Genomic DNA, 15,998 nt, shown 5'->3' on the forward strand with positions numbered 1-15,998 from the left:
TCATTTGTATTCTGCTCTGATAAAGTCGGCATCGGTGGTTATATCGTCGTGTTGGAAATTTCCGATATGCAAAGATTATCACGGAAATCTGAAGCACGTAGCGTTTTTGTCGCCAACGTGATATGTGGGTGGCGATCATTTGCAAAATATCGATCCGATGGTAATCAGTCACTGATGAACTCTCTAAAGCGACCCCGCAAAGCAGGTGATAAAACACAGTCAGTTGCGCAAGATCCTTCTTTCTACTGACGCGCACATATTCTTTTAGGTAGCCTACATGGAGGTAGTACAAGCATGGACGTACAGAGATGTGCCACACAGACGTCCATGGTACAAGCCTCGATAGTGAAAGACTTATTAAACTATTGCTGAAAACTTTCCTCGTTGAAACTTCCAATCATACTCTTACCAAATAAAGAATAAAAATCAGGGGTCACCTGGCAAGATTTGGAAACAAATTACCTAATATTTACCGATATTTGAAATTCAAATTGGCTGCCACCCCTGGCTTAACGCTATGGGGAAAAATAAAATGTTCGAATTTAAAAAAAACTAAGACGGTGAACATTTTCTTACACCGAGAGCTTTAAAATGAGCCCCCACAAGTGGTAGATCAGAAAAGAACTGTAAAAGTTAGAGAGTCCGAATATCTGTCCCCGAGGCGCGTTCTACCTTAATCTGTTAATGCAATCTCTATCGTTCAAAGAGGCGCTGTTCAAAGAATCACTACAGTGCCCTTCTCACCAAAGTCAGCAGACGAATAAAAACAAAAGGTTTTTATATACGACCTCAGGAGGCTAACATTTCACCACAATCCTGTACCACCTACTGAACGAGAGTGCAGTTTATGGTCTCACATGGTTCATTTAATTCGTCTTTAACCAAAAATACAAATACTACAAAGGATGCGACTAACGGAGAATGTAACGAGTGAGTCGAATATATTTATCTTGCATTTGACATAAAGTAAGATATACAACAGTGACAAAAAAACAACAGAACTGAGTCTTCCCTGTCAATGAGATGAAAGGGTTTAACATAAAAAGACTAGAGCTGGTCACAAAAATTAATTTGCGCCTCAAAGTAAAACAGTACAGACATAAATATACTCAATGATTCCATAATGAAATGTTGATGCTTTGATTGTGAGACTATATTTACTGAATTATTTGAGAGTGTAGTTACTTTATTCCACGGTCAAATACTTACTCATTTGCTCGAGCAGTCATCATTTTCCAACTCTGAAATCGTCATAGCTCTACTTTTCTGATTCCACTGCAGTATCATGAATCACTGCATTTTGTAAAATATGTACGGTGAACATATATATTATGTAAGATACAAGCTTGAAAATTCAGAACTTAACATTTCTCATTCCTCTTCCTTTGAGAGAAATATACACTGTACAGAAAAAACTTTTTACAATTTCATTCTTTCAAAAACTCTTGAAGTTAAGAAAGAAACAGAGCACTTATCAAAGAGTACATAGTGCTGATTGCTATGGCAACAACTACTGGTCTCTAGGCAACAAAAATATGATCCAGTATTTCTGTTCTTCTCTGTGACCTGCTCTCAGACTATTAAAAAATCATAAAATTAACTCATTTTACACGTACCTGTCTGCATTGAATGGCAGAGATACAAGATATATCTATGAATATGAGAAATGAAAATACCTTTGAAAAAAAATCAATGGTATTATATTACAGCAGTCTCAAACATGTAGGACAGCAAACTGCCATCGTTAATTTGTTGGTCAGAAAAAAGGAGAGTAAACGGCACAGATTTTATTTGATGTCTGGATGTTACAGCACTGTATAATGCATCAGGGATGTCACAACACACGATGGCAATTCCTCCTTGATGCTAATACACGTATAATAAGGATTTGACTTCCGTCTGCACTGGCCTTAAATGTCAATGATGTCTACAAATCGTAACATGAATCGCAATGAGGGAACGAAAAAGATTTCGATATTCACCATGTCAAGTTGAATATGGATACACACATATTCTGCACCTTGACTTCAGTGGAAAATAACGAAACTGAGGAACAACACTATTTTACATAAAACTTGATTGATGCCATATTTCCCTAAGTTCACTTTATCTTTCACAATTATTTTGGACTAATTATTTGGACTAATTCTACTGTGGCAATTATTCAGTGTTCAGCCGTTTACATGAGCAACACATTCTGGTTGTCATGAAATGATTTACATACATTGTTAATAGATTTTGATCACATGGCTTGCATGCATTATAATATTTGGTAAAATATATATATTGACTTACAACATTACATGAAATAAAGAATTGCCTTAAAAACAACAAATGCACACAAACTGCTTTATTTGATCACAAACAAGGCACAGCTATTTTTCTCCTTATCATATAGATATCAAGGCAATTTGTACAATCTCTGATGATGGATGATAAATACATAAAGACTGGTAATATGGCACAAGGCCACTAATTCACTTCCGGGTTCGTTACCCACGAAGATAGTTCGAAAATAGTGCAGACCTTAAAATAGACCACGAAAATAGAAAAATAGTGCAGACCTTGAAGTTTTGATATCTGCGCGGATGCTTGTTTAGTTTGAACTTTAACGTCAAGAATTTTTGTAAAGATATTTTTCTGCCTGAATCAAAATGCAGACTGTTGTGAATAATGGCTGAAGCATTTGGTGGTAATATGAGGAGTTCTAGGGCTGATAGAAATCAAAACAATAAGCCTGAATTTTGTCAAAAACACCACTGAGGGCGCTATGTTCATCGCTATCTCAAAATTTCCGTGGACTTGCCAACACAAAAAATTGATCAGTAGTCAAGCTGACATTGACCTAACACTTGTTAAGAGGATTCGTGCTGCTGAATGTTTTAAAATAGGAAAATCAAGCTCAAAGCTACTGTGGTGGCCTATGGGAAATTAATTAGTGGTCTTAAGCCAGATGCGGCTGAAGTACCAGTAATTCACTTCCGGATTCGTTTCCCACGGGTGAAAAATCGTGCAGACCCTTGAGATTTGATACCTGCATTGGTGCTAGTTTGGTTTTTGAACTTTGATTTGAAATGTTTGCAAAGATCATTGTTTGCTTGAATCAAACTGCAGACAGTTGTGAAAAGATGGCTGTTGCATTCAGTGGTAATATTGGAAGTTATGCAGCCCACAAACATTGTAGTCATGAGCATGAATTTTTGCAAAAATGCCACTGTGGTGCTATTTTCATCACAAACTCAAAATTTCAATGGGCTTGCCCATATGAAAAATTAATCAGTAGTCAAGCTGACACTGATCCAACACCTGTCAAGAGGATTTGTGCCACAAAATATTTTAAAATAGGGAGAGTTAGCTAAAGTTTGCTGCGGCAGCCGATGGGAAATGAATTACAGATCTTGTGCCGTGAATAACATTACTGAATCATATAAAAGGTATTCCTCAGTGTAAACAACTTCATACCAAAGTTGGCTTCAACTAGCTGCCACATTTACAAAGTATAATCTAGAAATAGACACTCGCTGCACTTTGTAGTACCCCAATAAATTTCAAACACTATTATAACACACCTCATCCACAGTCTGTATTCTAATTTGCCAATTGATAGTCACATGGGATGCATTCTTTTTGTGCTAATCCATGTACATGACATCATCAGATATCATTTGTTGGAACTGTTGCCTGCCAGGCATCAGTTCAGAAAAATGATGCCCGCTGACGTCAAAAATGACATTGACGCATGCGCAGACTGGAATGTAAACAAAGATGTCGTCTGCGGCCGATAGAAACGATAGTCAAGAAATTTCTAGGTTTATCCTACTTTCTGAAGAAGAACTGAATGCTCTGGTTTCCAACAAGAACTCGAAACGGACGAAAACTATAATAAAGGTGCAATGAACATTTTGCAGAATAGTAGTATTGCGATCCTGTTGGGAAAAACTTTTTCTTACTAAACCACTCCAACATATTACATGCGACAACTTTTGTGTATGGTACGTGCTTATGTATGACTACGGATGAGGTGTGTTATAAAACACATATTGACTGGCCATGAGGGCAACAGCATACGTCTTTAACCCCTCAGGCCTGTAAGTCACCCCAAAAAACAGACTGTTTCCCTCAGCCTTCGGCCTTGGGAAACAGTCCATTTTTGGGGGTGACTCACAGTCCCTTGGGGTACAGACGTATGCTGTGGCCCACATGGCCAGTCAATATGTGTATACTATTTAAGTTCATTAGATATCTGACAACAAAGATCAGCTGGTGACACACTTCTACCAGTGTCCAATTTTCAACATCATTGGTAAAAATATGCACTTCTTTCATTCAATTTTTATAAACAGGATCATTTTTTATGAAAAAAAAATGTTTTTTTTAAATATTTACATCTCTATAGCTGTGGCTTCTTTACATATACAATTTTCTCAACAAACAACGCAAAAGTCTTTGAAAAAATGCTTGAGATGAATATCAAAACATGGAAAAGATCATGTATGCCCTTGGATTAGACTACAAAGTAAATTGTAGTAAAACAAAGACTACTGGTATATTGACAACATTGACACAAACATCACACAAATATATGCTCTTGAAAACTATGACGTAACTTTCTATAAAACTGTTCTCACACACTTAAAAGATCTGTTTTAAGAGAGTCACCCCAAGGAAATTTACCCACCAGACCCTCACTCTAACCAATTCTCTAACCCTAGCCCCATTGGTATTTGGGAAATGTCTTGACGGTGAATGAGAATGTAGCTGTCTTGACGTCCATCAAATTATCATGAGAGATAGGGTTCCAGGAAGAGTTCTAAACTTGGTTCTAGGAAAGTTACGCCCGGGACATGAACCCAACTTGACGTAGACTATCCTGATGTCATGATGGTAAATATCCAGGGGGAAACTGTCGTAATACGGTACAGAAGATTAAGGTTAGCAGATGGTGTTCTAGGATAGTTACCCCCTGGACATTTTCTCACAGGACAGTCACCTACCACAATCCATAACCACAGCACATAATATTGGTGGGTTAGGACATAGACAGTAGACTACTGTCCATGGTTAGGAGTGTCAGGGTGTTATACTGTCATGGGGTAACTGTCTTGATATTGACTCAGCCCACACATTTAACATCTGATACCTGAACATAAGCAATACTACTGGATACTTGAAGCATGAATGCAGGTCTGTAATATCATCTAGAATCCTGACTAGAATTTTTTTCTGAGGCCAAGGAAGATATATTAAAGCTTTGGAAAGTCTATTTTTCTGGTCCAAATGTACACATAGCTCAAAATTTGAAAAGTGGTCCCCTAGAAATGTGTGAGTGATCACTCACATCGAACAGAACTGGTCCCACGAAAAATGGTCTCATGACATTTAAGTCAACTAGTAGTCAAAGACAGAAATACTTAGGCAAAAAAAAAAGAAAAAGAAAAGAAATGTTTCTGGTCAGGTCTTCTTTCAAAATGGTGCGGGGACGAGCATTTTATTTTTTTTTTTATTTTATTTTTCCCCTCAAGGGAGGGAGGAGGGTCAGTTTTATAGTTTTATCAATATAGTCACATATACACTGTTCATGCAGTTCACTGATCATGCCCCCCAAAGAATTTTCTCTTTCTCTTTAGCCATTTTGGTTTGGTGTCAGCCACGGCCATCGGCCACAAACAGAAAAAAAAAATCGAGTGACGTGCGCGCTGACCAGAAACATTTCTTTTCTTTTTTTGGCCTTAAAAGAAATTGTGTGTGAATTTGAATATCTTTCTCTGAAGCCACTTTGTAGATACAGAGCATTCTTTAAAATAAATTGAAGAAAGTGACTTGCCTGGCACACACATTATCACTGAATATTCTTAAAACTTTGGTATTTAAATTTAAAAGGAGAAAACAGCAGAATTCGTTCTTTATGCATTGTCTATGTGTGGTTGGTCCAACAGTGGCATCATTAACCAAGTTTGGCGCCTTGTACTTGAACTCTGTGGGGAGGGGTCAACAGTTTCAATTTCCTGAGAAACAACAATACTGGATAGTGAATATCTTCGTCGTATCCGTCACTCATTTTACTTTTTGCCTGCAGAAAAAAGGAAGAAAATATTCACTATTATATACCAAGTGTGTGCACTGTTGCTGATGTGTGCACTGTTGCTGATGATTGTATAATTCCGCGCATTAGTTTTGATGATGTCCTGTAGGGCTCTGGTGAGGCACATATACTTGCAATTTTCACAGTTAGTCATTTTACATTCTGCTGGAGTGAATTAAGCAAAAAACTTGACAATAAGGGGAGCTCAGGTTTCTGAATATATTCAATGTTTGTTTTTCAAAAATTGGAAGAACTGTGTTCAAATTTGTACTGTAGAACGACAACAAAATGTACGTATCAGTTCGGAACACTGGTTTATCCTTGACGATTTAAGTGACATTGTCGATCATTGCCAGTACAACTGCTAAACTTTCTGGGATTGCTGAAAATTAAAAAACTTCTGAACCATCTTGAACATTTACTCTCCTAATTCAGTACATAAATAGACCAACAAAGTTATTTTTATATAACCTGGATGGCCTTATCTGGCATTTTCAATCTCAATCAGAGCACAGAATTTTTCAAGCATCTTGAAAATTTCCCGTAAGGGCAGTGTCAAACAAACAATCAATGAAGGATTTAAACAAGTTTGAAAGAAAAGATTTGCGTCAAAACACATCTCCCACTTTGACACCTAATCCACTAATATCAAATGGTGCTCATTTTTTTTAAATGAAAGAAACTCATAATTGTTAGATAAGATCATTGTGTGTCCAAGCTACCCCCCTACTCCCCAAACTCTGAAGTTTTTTCTATCCTGCACTGAGCTAAGGGTTGGTGTTGGTTGTTACATCATGACATAACAGCAGCCTCTAAGTGGCAAATTTGAATCCTTTGCACAAGCTTTACAAAGACTGTTACATTTATTTTCCAGCACTACTGTGAAGACTGGCATTCATAACCACCTTACATATAGTTTAACTGGCTGAAACACCTACTGTATTACAGGATCCGAATATTGAGATCTGAGTGTACTTCATTAACAAGTATCAACTAACTTGTCTGGCCAACTAGAATATCAAGTAAATCTACGTCCCTGGTGTGTAATTGTCTCGAAATTGACATTGTACGAGCAGGAGTACTGGCTCGTACATGCCGGAAAATGCCGAGAGAGTTTGACCGGTTAAGAAGGGCTTGACTACGCAGTTTCTGCGTAGTGAAGCTTCATTACGTATTCATGGTGACCCCTGGCCAGCTGTCAATAACTTTGGGGGCTTTTGTCTTTTGGCCTGCTTTGCATATGCGTCGTTGGACACGACCTGCCAATCACCCAGGTAGTCAAGTAAACTATTAATTGACTGTTTACCGACCCAATTAACACTATCCAGCAGTATCAGTCATATTTTAATCGCCTGGCCCGGGTGGGCACAACGTAGGAACGCGTGTATTTCTGTGTGTACGTTTCACTTGTGGTGTTGTTTGTACCATCGTGTGTCCTTGTTTCACCTACAGCATTACCTTCAAGGTGACAGGCTTACTATTAATGTTCAGTATCATTGCACCGGGTTCTGCCCACGGTGAAAACCACCTGTTTTGCCTACTAATTACTGCCCGTCGCTGCCCGTCCTGAATGTAGCCTATCTATAGCTACAGTAATCACATAAATCATTTATCAGTTTTGATATATACTCCTAAATTGTAAGTTTGATCAAAATCGAGACCACATTCAAGGGCTATGCAGACTGTCCATGTAAGCACACACAGTGACAAGAAGGCGGCAAACACCTACTCACCAAGCACATCGAATCGGCGAAAAGAAGCATAAAAAGCTAGGCTTATCGCCAAAACAAACGCGCCAAGCGCTAACAAAAACCCATACCAAGCGGCCCTTTTCAGGGCCACCAAATACTCCAAAAAGGGAACTACCAAAAAATACGATAAGATGACAAAGAACACACAAACACTTAAAAGAAATAACAAAAATCGTACACATAACAAACAACTGAAACACAACATTAAATACAAAATAAACAATCACAGTAACGTAACAGAAAACATGGCCGTGGAAATAAATCAGCTATTTCCAAAGAAAAGCCGACAACAACATGAAATTCAACAACAACCTATCATCGCTCAAACTATGAAACTCCGAAAAATAGTACTAGGCAAAAGCCTTAAAATTCATTCGGACACCAACAAAACCAAACAGAATAAAAGCACCTCAGGATTTCAACAAATAAAGTCGTATAATGTGACTACGCTACATCGTGAGACCATGGATGTAAAAAATAGATTTTTTTACATCCATGGTGAGACACAAACAATCGCAACAACACCAATTCAAAGAAAAGTCAAATTGGACTCCACGAACAACAAAAAAACAAAAACTTGAAAGCTATCTGAAGCTGCTAAACTCGCACTTCTAGAGATACCCTTTCAAACAAGGAAACAAAACATGTCGCGTGCCAAAAGAATCGCGATAAACCAGCTTGCAAACATTGGACAAATTTTGGGAAAATAACCCTTCGACAAGGGTCGGTTTTTCGTTATTGTCAACACAAACGATTACGTACTCGAATGCGAAAGGCAATTACGTAACACTCAGTATTATACACAACAAGCCAGAACAAACAGTAACAAAGTAAATGAACTATTAATTAAAATGTACGAGAACAAGCACATCAACCAGGATACTTGTAAGTATCTTGATCCAATAAACATAAAATCCGTACCCCGCAGTGGTACTTATTGCCTAAAAATTCACAAACCTCCGCAAAAATCTAAAAGACACACCAGTCAAAACAAAATTTACCGAAGTAAAGAAATATAGAACAAACAAACCGAACCGCCAAACGGACTCACAACGTGACCAAAATTAATATACTTGCCTCGCTAATCGGAAAGCAAGACCACTAAAATGCATTAAAATAAATTTTCACAAACACAAACTAAGGAAAGAATCTACACTGCGACTGATGAGAAACCACACTCGGGTTTCGAAACGCAAGCGTCAAAGGGCGACTCTATCAACTTTTGTAACAACATAGGTCCGGCTGCGTCTCGCCATAAGCTTTCCCCACACAAACAAAACATTACCGTACACACTAATCCAAACTTCTCTACAAATATCCAAAGCGAAACAAACATTTCATTAACACAAACAATCGGATAAGAATGTAGGAACACATTTCGAAACGAATCAAACACAAACTCGACACAAAAACATTTAGGATAGTTAGGTGGGGAGCCTGTTTCACATTTTTACATCTCGCTATACTGTCTATGATTCTAAAAATAAAGTCATCTGCCACTTTTTCTGTATACGCGGTTTGGCAAAACTCATCTCTTCAATCGAAAGTCGGGCGATTTCATGGTTCTTTGGGGCACTTAAGTGTACGTCGAGCTTAAGGAATGTAGTTACATTCGCGATGTTTTATTCGAAAATTATTTATTCCTTCAAGGGCAAATGCACATAATTTATGCTGTTGGAAATACTGGCCGCTCATAAACAAGACAATAAACTCAATATATGTGCATTTTTACTTATATTGTCAAAGTACCACCGACACCCACAAAAAACCAAATGGTTCAGTCCAGGTATTTGCAACTCTGCCATCCGACTGGTCAACAGGAAATCAACCATAGGTGTCTTTTGGCACGCGTATACGCCAGTCACCTAGGCGACGGTAATCTGCACCACTTATCACCATCGGGAAGGTACTCCTCCCCATATACCACTGGTGATCCCACCCTCAAGGCACTGCGTCATTCGACCAAGCATTGTTATTGTAATTTCCTGCATAAAATTAACAGCGAGGTCAACCGGTCAAACTCTCTCGGCATTTTCTCTCATGTACTTTTGCATATTACGAGTGACGTATGCAAGCTATAAGTCACACATGCCTTTTGACCTAATTTTTATGAATACGCTTAGGACTATGTTGTATTCCATGGATGAAAGATTTTTGTTTATGTGAAAGGATTTTACGACAAACGAAACGCTTAGACACATTTTCTGTGTATATTTGAAACTCGGAAGTAGGAGCGGGTGTGAACTTCGTACGATTATTTTTTTGGTCGTGAGAGCAGGTTCAGTGCAGTGCGGAGGAATACTTTTAGGCTTTGACTTTCGGACGAGTCTGTACGTACGGGTCAAGACTGGAGACGACGTAGTCTCGCATGCCAGACCTCGAACGGCGGCGAGCGGTGAAGCCGCGAGCAGCGAGTAACCGCAGGTTACGAGGTCTGGCTAGAACCGACGTGCTATATATACTGTCCAATAGAATGCTTCGAAAATTGGCTGGATGAAAGAGTACATCTGTTGTTTATTCATGAATGTAGGTGGAGCGTCTAAAAATAGCCTTTTGAATTTGACTGAATGATTGTGTCATTCATCCAGAAATGTTCATTCGAAGTAAACTGCCTTACGTTGACCTCAGACGGTTACGCTATCCCCAGTAGCCATGATGAAAAAAAAAATCTGCAAAAATGATCTATGCCGTCGAAGAAAGTGGTGATGGACAGCCTGAAACCGAAGCAGGAGGTAGCCATGACAGATTATCTGGACGGAGACGACGTTTCCGTGGATTTGCCGACAAGATATGGCCAATCTCTAATTTTAAGATTGCTCCGGCCTTGCTTCAATGCTTGCGATTGCATTTTGTTGATCGTCGACATCCTCTATGGAGTTTGCTTTTTCGTTTTGCTCCGCTCAAACGAAGCTCAGATTTTGGCCCCATTCAACTGCCGATGAGCTGGTGGTAAATGGCCTCACAAATAAATTCTCGCCGTAGATTTTCGCTTGAGTGTTTTTTCGGCACAGATATGTGAAACGTGGTGGACAAGTACAGTGAAAATGCGTTATGGCCGTCTGTACGCGGTGGTCCAAAGTTATACTTTTATTAGCATAGGAAAGACAGCCCACTTTTGACGTCATCACATTCCTGAGCAGTTGGTTCTTGCCAGACCTCGTAACCTGCGGTTACTCGCTGCTCGCGGCTTCGCCGCTCGCGTCGCATGCAGGTTCGAGGTCTGGCATGCGAGACTACTCGCTGCTCGCGGCTTCGCTGCTCTCGTCGCATGCAGGTTCGAGGTCTGGCATGCGAGACTAGAGACGACGCGACTCTCTCTGACTTATTATACGCCACGATGGTAGACTTTTTGCAGACGTCGATTGTAACATTAATAAGCTGTTAAAGAAGAACCAAAGAAGAGGTTGCAATGTCCGAACATCAAGGAAGAGACCTCGATTGGTTGTAATGCACTTGAACCTACCGCCGTTGTAAATCTTTTTTACTTTCTCGAATTCGAAAGTGCAATGATTTCACAGACATAAAACCTGCGTGGCTCGCGAGTCAGCTTATGACCTCGAAATAATCTGATCACCACATTATGTTAATCACAGTGTACAATGAATAATATGAAGGATTTTATGAGTTGGCGGGTGTTTTTGTGGCACCCGTGTGTACCTCATGTTGTACAGTCTATTTGAAAATGACCTCTACTCAACAATGATTTTAAAGACTAACATTTTTCTGACCTCGCATTCAACTTCAAGTTTTGAAAAAGACATTATCGGAACCACACTATTATTGGTGTGTATTGTTGAGATTACGGCCCCGCCTATTGAATAATGGTATAGTCAGGTCACTGTGGGGTCAATATTCCTGTTTGTCACCGTGGAACTTGCAGAAGCCATACAAGATATCCATGCTCGATACTTCTTATTCCATTCGTTCGTTCGCGCTCCTGAACAACAAAAAAACATCACTCAAAACCAACTCATCACATTCCAAACTTACCTAGCTACACTCAGTTTGGTAGATAAGTTCCAGGCATCAGTCGTAGTATAAATGCTGACGTCGATTTGTCGACGTCAATGAAGTCGGCGTCGACGTAATAATGTATTTTTACAAATATATTTATTTATTTGGCGTTAATTAGAGGAAAATCACATCAGAGGGTGGATGACGTATGTATTACAATATCCCGGGTAGGCTAAACTGGCCGTTTTGTTTATCGCTATTATTGCCTACTCCCACCGTACCGCCCATCGTCTAACTTGCACGCGATGTTTGCACACGAACGAACGCCCAATGCCAGTCACTCAGAGTCGTCGGTTTTCTTGCTACCCAAGTTGAAATATATGCAATTATGAATGTCATTTTTGAAAATTCACTAATGCATGCAATACCAATTACGATGAACCCACAATTTATTGTTGTTGAGATTTTGTCAACAGTGTTATAAATATAGTGCTGCAAAGTCAGTAGTAGGGCCTACCCACGTGAAAGACGTTTTGAACTCGTTCCCGTACTTGCTATATTCAAGCTGAAATCAGTCAAGTCATTACGTGTTTATTTCGCATATTTGCTATATTTTAGCACCCGTACTCAGAACCCCTCTTTGACATTCTGTTTGGCATGTTTCTACGTTCATTTCGAATCCTATTTTGTCTTTTTTTTCAACGCTCAGTTCGACGCTGTTTTTGTTTTTCCACGCTCAGCTTGACGCTCACTTTGTCGATTTTGGGACCTGCATTACGTCACTCGTACTTTGAAAGTACGGCACATTACGTCACTCGTACTTCGCTCGTACGAGCTCGTAGGTCTGCTCGTAGTTCGTCCGTTTTGAGACGATTAGATAAATGGTGCCATGGTAGTTACTTTGTGTTGTATGTACTTTGATTTCACTTCTCTTTCCTTTTTAGAACTGAACTCAAAAAACTTATTTTAGCATTTCAGTCAAACTGCTGACTTTAAGATTGACTTAAACACACTGCTAGTGAGGGTGATATCCATACAGTGAGTTCACGTTTCCCAAGGTCTTTTTAATGGGTACAGTACTTGAGAAAAATTGATGACGGACACACAAAGTGTGCAAAGTCGCGACATATTTTTGAATATTGATATGAATAAATATCATAACATGATTTCATGTATAATCAAGTTTGAAACAAGCCGATAGTACAATTTAGATTTATTTCATCAGTACATGTATCTTACAATTCAACACTGTAACTTTGTCTCCATCTTGAAAGACTGGTAAAGGCTGTTTTGACTTTCAACTGCAATCGATATATCCTTTTTTCAGCATTACAAATTCAGTGCCAATCATCAATTGCCTGATCTCTAAGCTGCACAGACGGGTCCATAGGCTCTGACCTGATACATATGAGGGCTGTTCTACTATGAAATCAGTAAAAACTAAACACCTCTGTGCTTCAAAAGAGGAAACCGAATAAAAAAAATCAAAGTAAAACTGGCTTTATTTCAAGACATGTAACACTGATTGCCGCTCTGGGTCCAGTTACAGTTCAGTAATAAATGACCATAGGAGCTCCCAAGTGGCCATCTTGGGAGAAATTCATTTCTTCTCTTGCTTGTACTTTACGAGTCATTTCTCAACTTTGATGTCTTTTTAATCCAGACATCGCCCTCCTTACAAATGTGGAAGGATATGCTATTGCAGACCACTGGGGAGCCATTCTGACGAGACTGGATTTGGCCAGGAGGGATGAGCTGCGGGCAAGGACATCGTGTCCTAGCCACAAGAAGCATCCATATGCCAAGCTTTCATGTCAATTGTAATATCTATGCTACATCCAAGAGAGTGTGCCATGTGAAAATAATTAACTTCATTGGATGAAAAACCCAGCCATCCTACTGAGACTTTCTTTCCTTTCTGCAAAACACAACACTCTCACATCAACTGGGGTATCATTAGAAATCAAGAGATTCTAAATTCACCTGTAGGTGCTTTTCCCACACTTTGGTATCATAATTGTCTCTTCTCTCCACTTCAAATCCATCCTTGGCCATCTCACAGAATTTCTCCAGAGTGTTACCCCTGCATGGGGCCAGCACAGTAACCAGTCCCTGCAAACCAATCAGATTAACGTCTTTTTTAAAATTAGCCTTCTCCCTATCTCCTTGTCACGCTTCACGCTTCACGTCTTCCGGTAATTGCTTGCAAAATGATGCGACTAAATTATCATCCTTGGGACGAAAAATCAATTCACAGTCTACACTGACCTCTTTACAAGTAGAACGAAGCAAGATTTACAAGAACCAGACACAGAACATTGAACAAACTTCACACAGTGGCTCATCCCATGTTTGTTACAAAATATCAATGCAATAAATTTATGAGGGGAAAAAAATCAAACCAGGGCAGGAGGTCTCATGACGCTCTCTCTGTAGAGGGTCATAAACATTGAAGATTGACTTCACTGTAGGAATTAACTGATAAATCATTCAGAGGACAGACACAAGTATTCAAGTATAGAAATTGAAAGGTGCCCGCAGATGATGAAGACTGGGTCCCAAGGGTCTTGTAGATTAAATGAAACTCGTTATTTTCTGACGATATTGAAACAGATGAAGCACTCGTAGGTCAATCCTGACGATTGGCCGAATAAAATTGATGACCTGCCTTGAAGAAACATGCCTGGAAAAGTAGTTATATTTTCCATTCTATGATAAATTGAAGTTGTAATATTTGATTGTAAACCGTTAACTTTTGACCCTGTAACACTCCCTGCAATGGTAACGTGGCGTGCAGTATCATGCTACCGTAACTTTTCAATACTAACCGGCATCAATGCATATCAATACTGTCATTTGAACTTTGACATTGACTTTCATGCTACTGTAAATTTTCAATACTAACCAGGTTTATTGCATATTGATACTGTCATTGACCTTTGATATTTGACATTGACTTTCATGCTAATGTAACTTTCAATACTAACCAGCTTTATTGCATATTGATATTACCATTCAACCTTTGACATTTGACACTGACTTTCCATAACAAAAGGTTACTGTACCCCAACTGGAGTATACATGGTATCACACAAGGTTGAATGCTAAAAATGACGATATCCTGACAACAATCACTACTGCACGCTGCAAACACTAGATATATAACGTTTGGAAAAAAGAGGGATAGAAAACTCTGGCAATAGCATGACGGAAAAGACTGACGTGCTCATGTTTCAATATAGAACTATTGATCACTGTTCACTTACATCAGCTTTCAGTAGAGTGTAAATGACATGAAGCAAATCTTCCCTGAATTGGTCAAAGAACAAACTGTTGATAGAAAGAGAGGCAGTCAACGTTATCTATGATAGTTCCATACGACGAGAAGTACATGCACACGATTATATACAAGTATTTTTCGCGGAGCCGTACAACTTCGAGCTGAAGGCATATATATATATGTCAAAATATATGAAGGGACATATTCTACTATATTGTCTGCTGTTGTAAACTATGAAAACATATACAATTTCAAGATGTTTGAACCATCATTTTTTTTAGCTAGATTACATGAAAATTCTGGAATAGCAGTTATACTAATCACTTTGAACAACAAGTCATCGTTTATGACACAGTCCCCACTTGTTAATGGGTACTTGATTACAGGTCCTCAGAGAGGATACCCTTACCGAAAATTATTTCTACTGCAAATTTGCCGTAAGTTTGCTGTAAATATGCAGCAAGCATATAGCTTGCAGGAAGGAGTTGCAGAAGTTTGCAGGTAGATGTGACCCTCCTGCAAACCCTTAAGTCAGTTTGCAGCAAATTTGCGGTAAACGACTAAGTTGCTGCAAATTTGCGGCAAACCAGATTATTGCTGCAAATATGCAGCAACACATGATTGACATATTTCCCACTATTTCATTACCAGGGAGTACACACTACACACTGAGTACTGTTGCACTTCGTGACCAGTCATGTGTAAGCAACATAAAATTGATCTTTCATTTATATTTTATGTTCCTTTATTTCATAACAGACAATCGACTTTTTAAATTATAATAACTGGTATGCTAGATAATGAACAGCTTCAGTTATGCTGGTGAAAGCATTGCATGGATATAGAGTGGATCTATAGTATATACTGTAGTGACATGATGTAATAAAAGTGCCCTTTGACAATCTGGTTGGGTAAATTATGGTTGGATCGA

The 15,998-nt window shown here is 38.9% G+C and overlaps 1 protein-coding gene across 1 annotated transcript in view; it reads right to left on the bottom strand.

Annotated features, from left to right (window-relative positions):
• Positions 1–5,513: 5,513 nt before the first annotated feature.
• The window catches only part of LOC139149637 (calmodulin-lysine N-methyltransferase-like), a 41,818-nt gene continuing 31,333 nt past the window's right edge, over positions 5,514–15,998 (bottom strand). Inside the window, exons 9-11 of the mRNA XM_070721472.1 lie at positions 15,054–15,117; positions 13,771–13,899; positions 5,514–6,070 (exon numbers count right to left, since the gene is read on the bottom strand). Coding sequence (XP_070577573.1) covers positions 5,945–6,070; positions 13,771–13,899; positions 15,054–15,117 — 319 coding nt within the window. The 3' untranslated portion in view covers positions 5,514–5,944. The remainder of the gene's footprint in view (positions 6,071–13,770; positions 13,900–15,053; positions 15,118–15,998) is intronic.

Source organism: Ptychodera flava, chromosome 14 (genome assembly GCF_041260155.1).
Source record: "Ptychodera flava strain L36383 chromosome 14, AS_Pfla_20210202, whole genome shotgun sequence".
In the NCBI taxonomy this organism is placed as follows: Eukaryota; Metazoa; Hemichordata; class Enteropneusta; family Ptychoderidae; genus Ptychodera; species Ptychodera flava.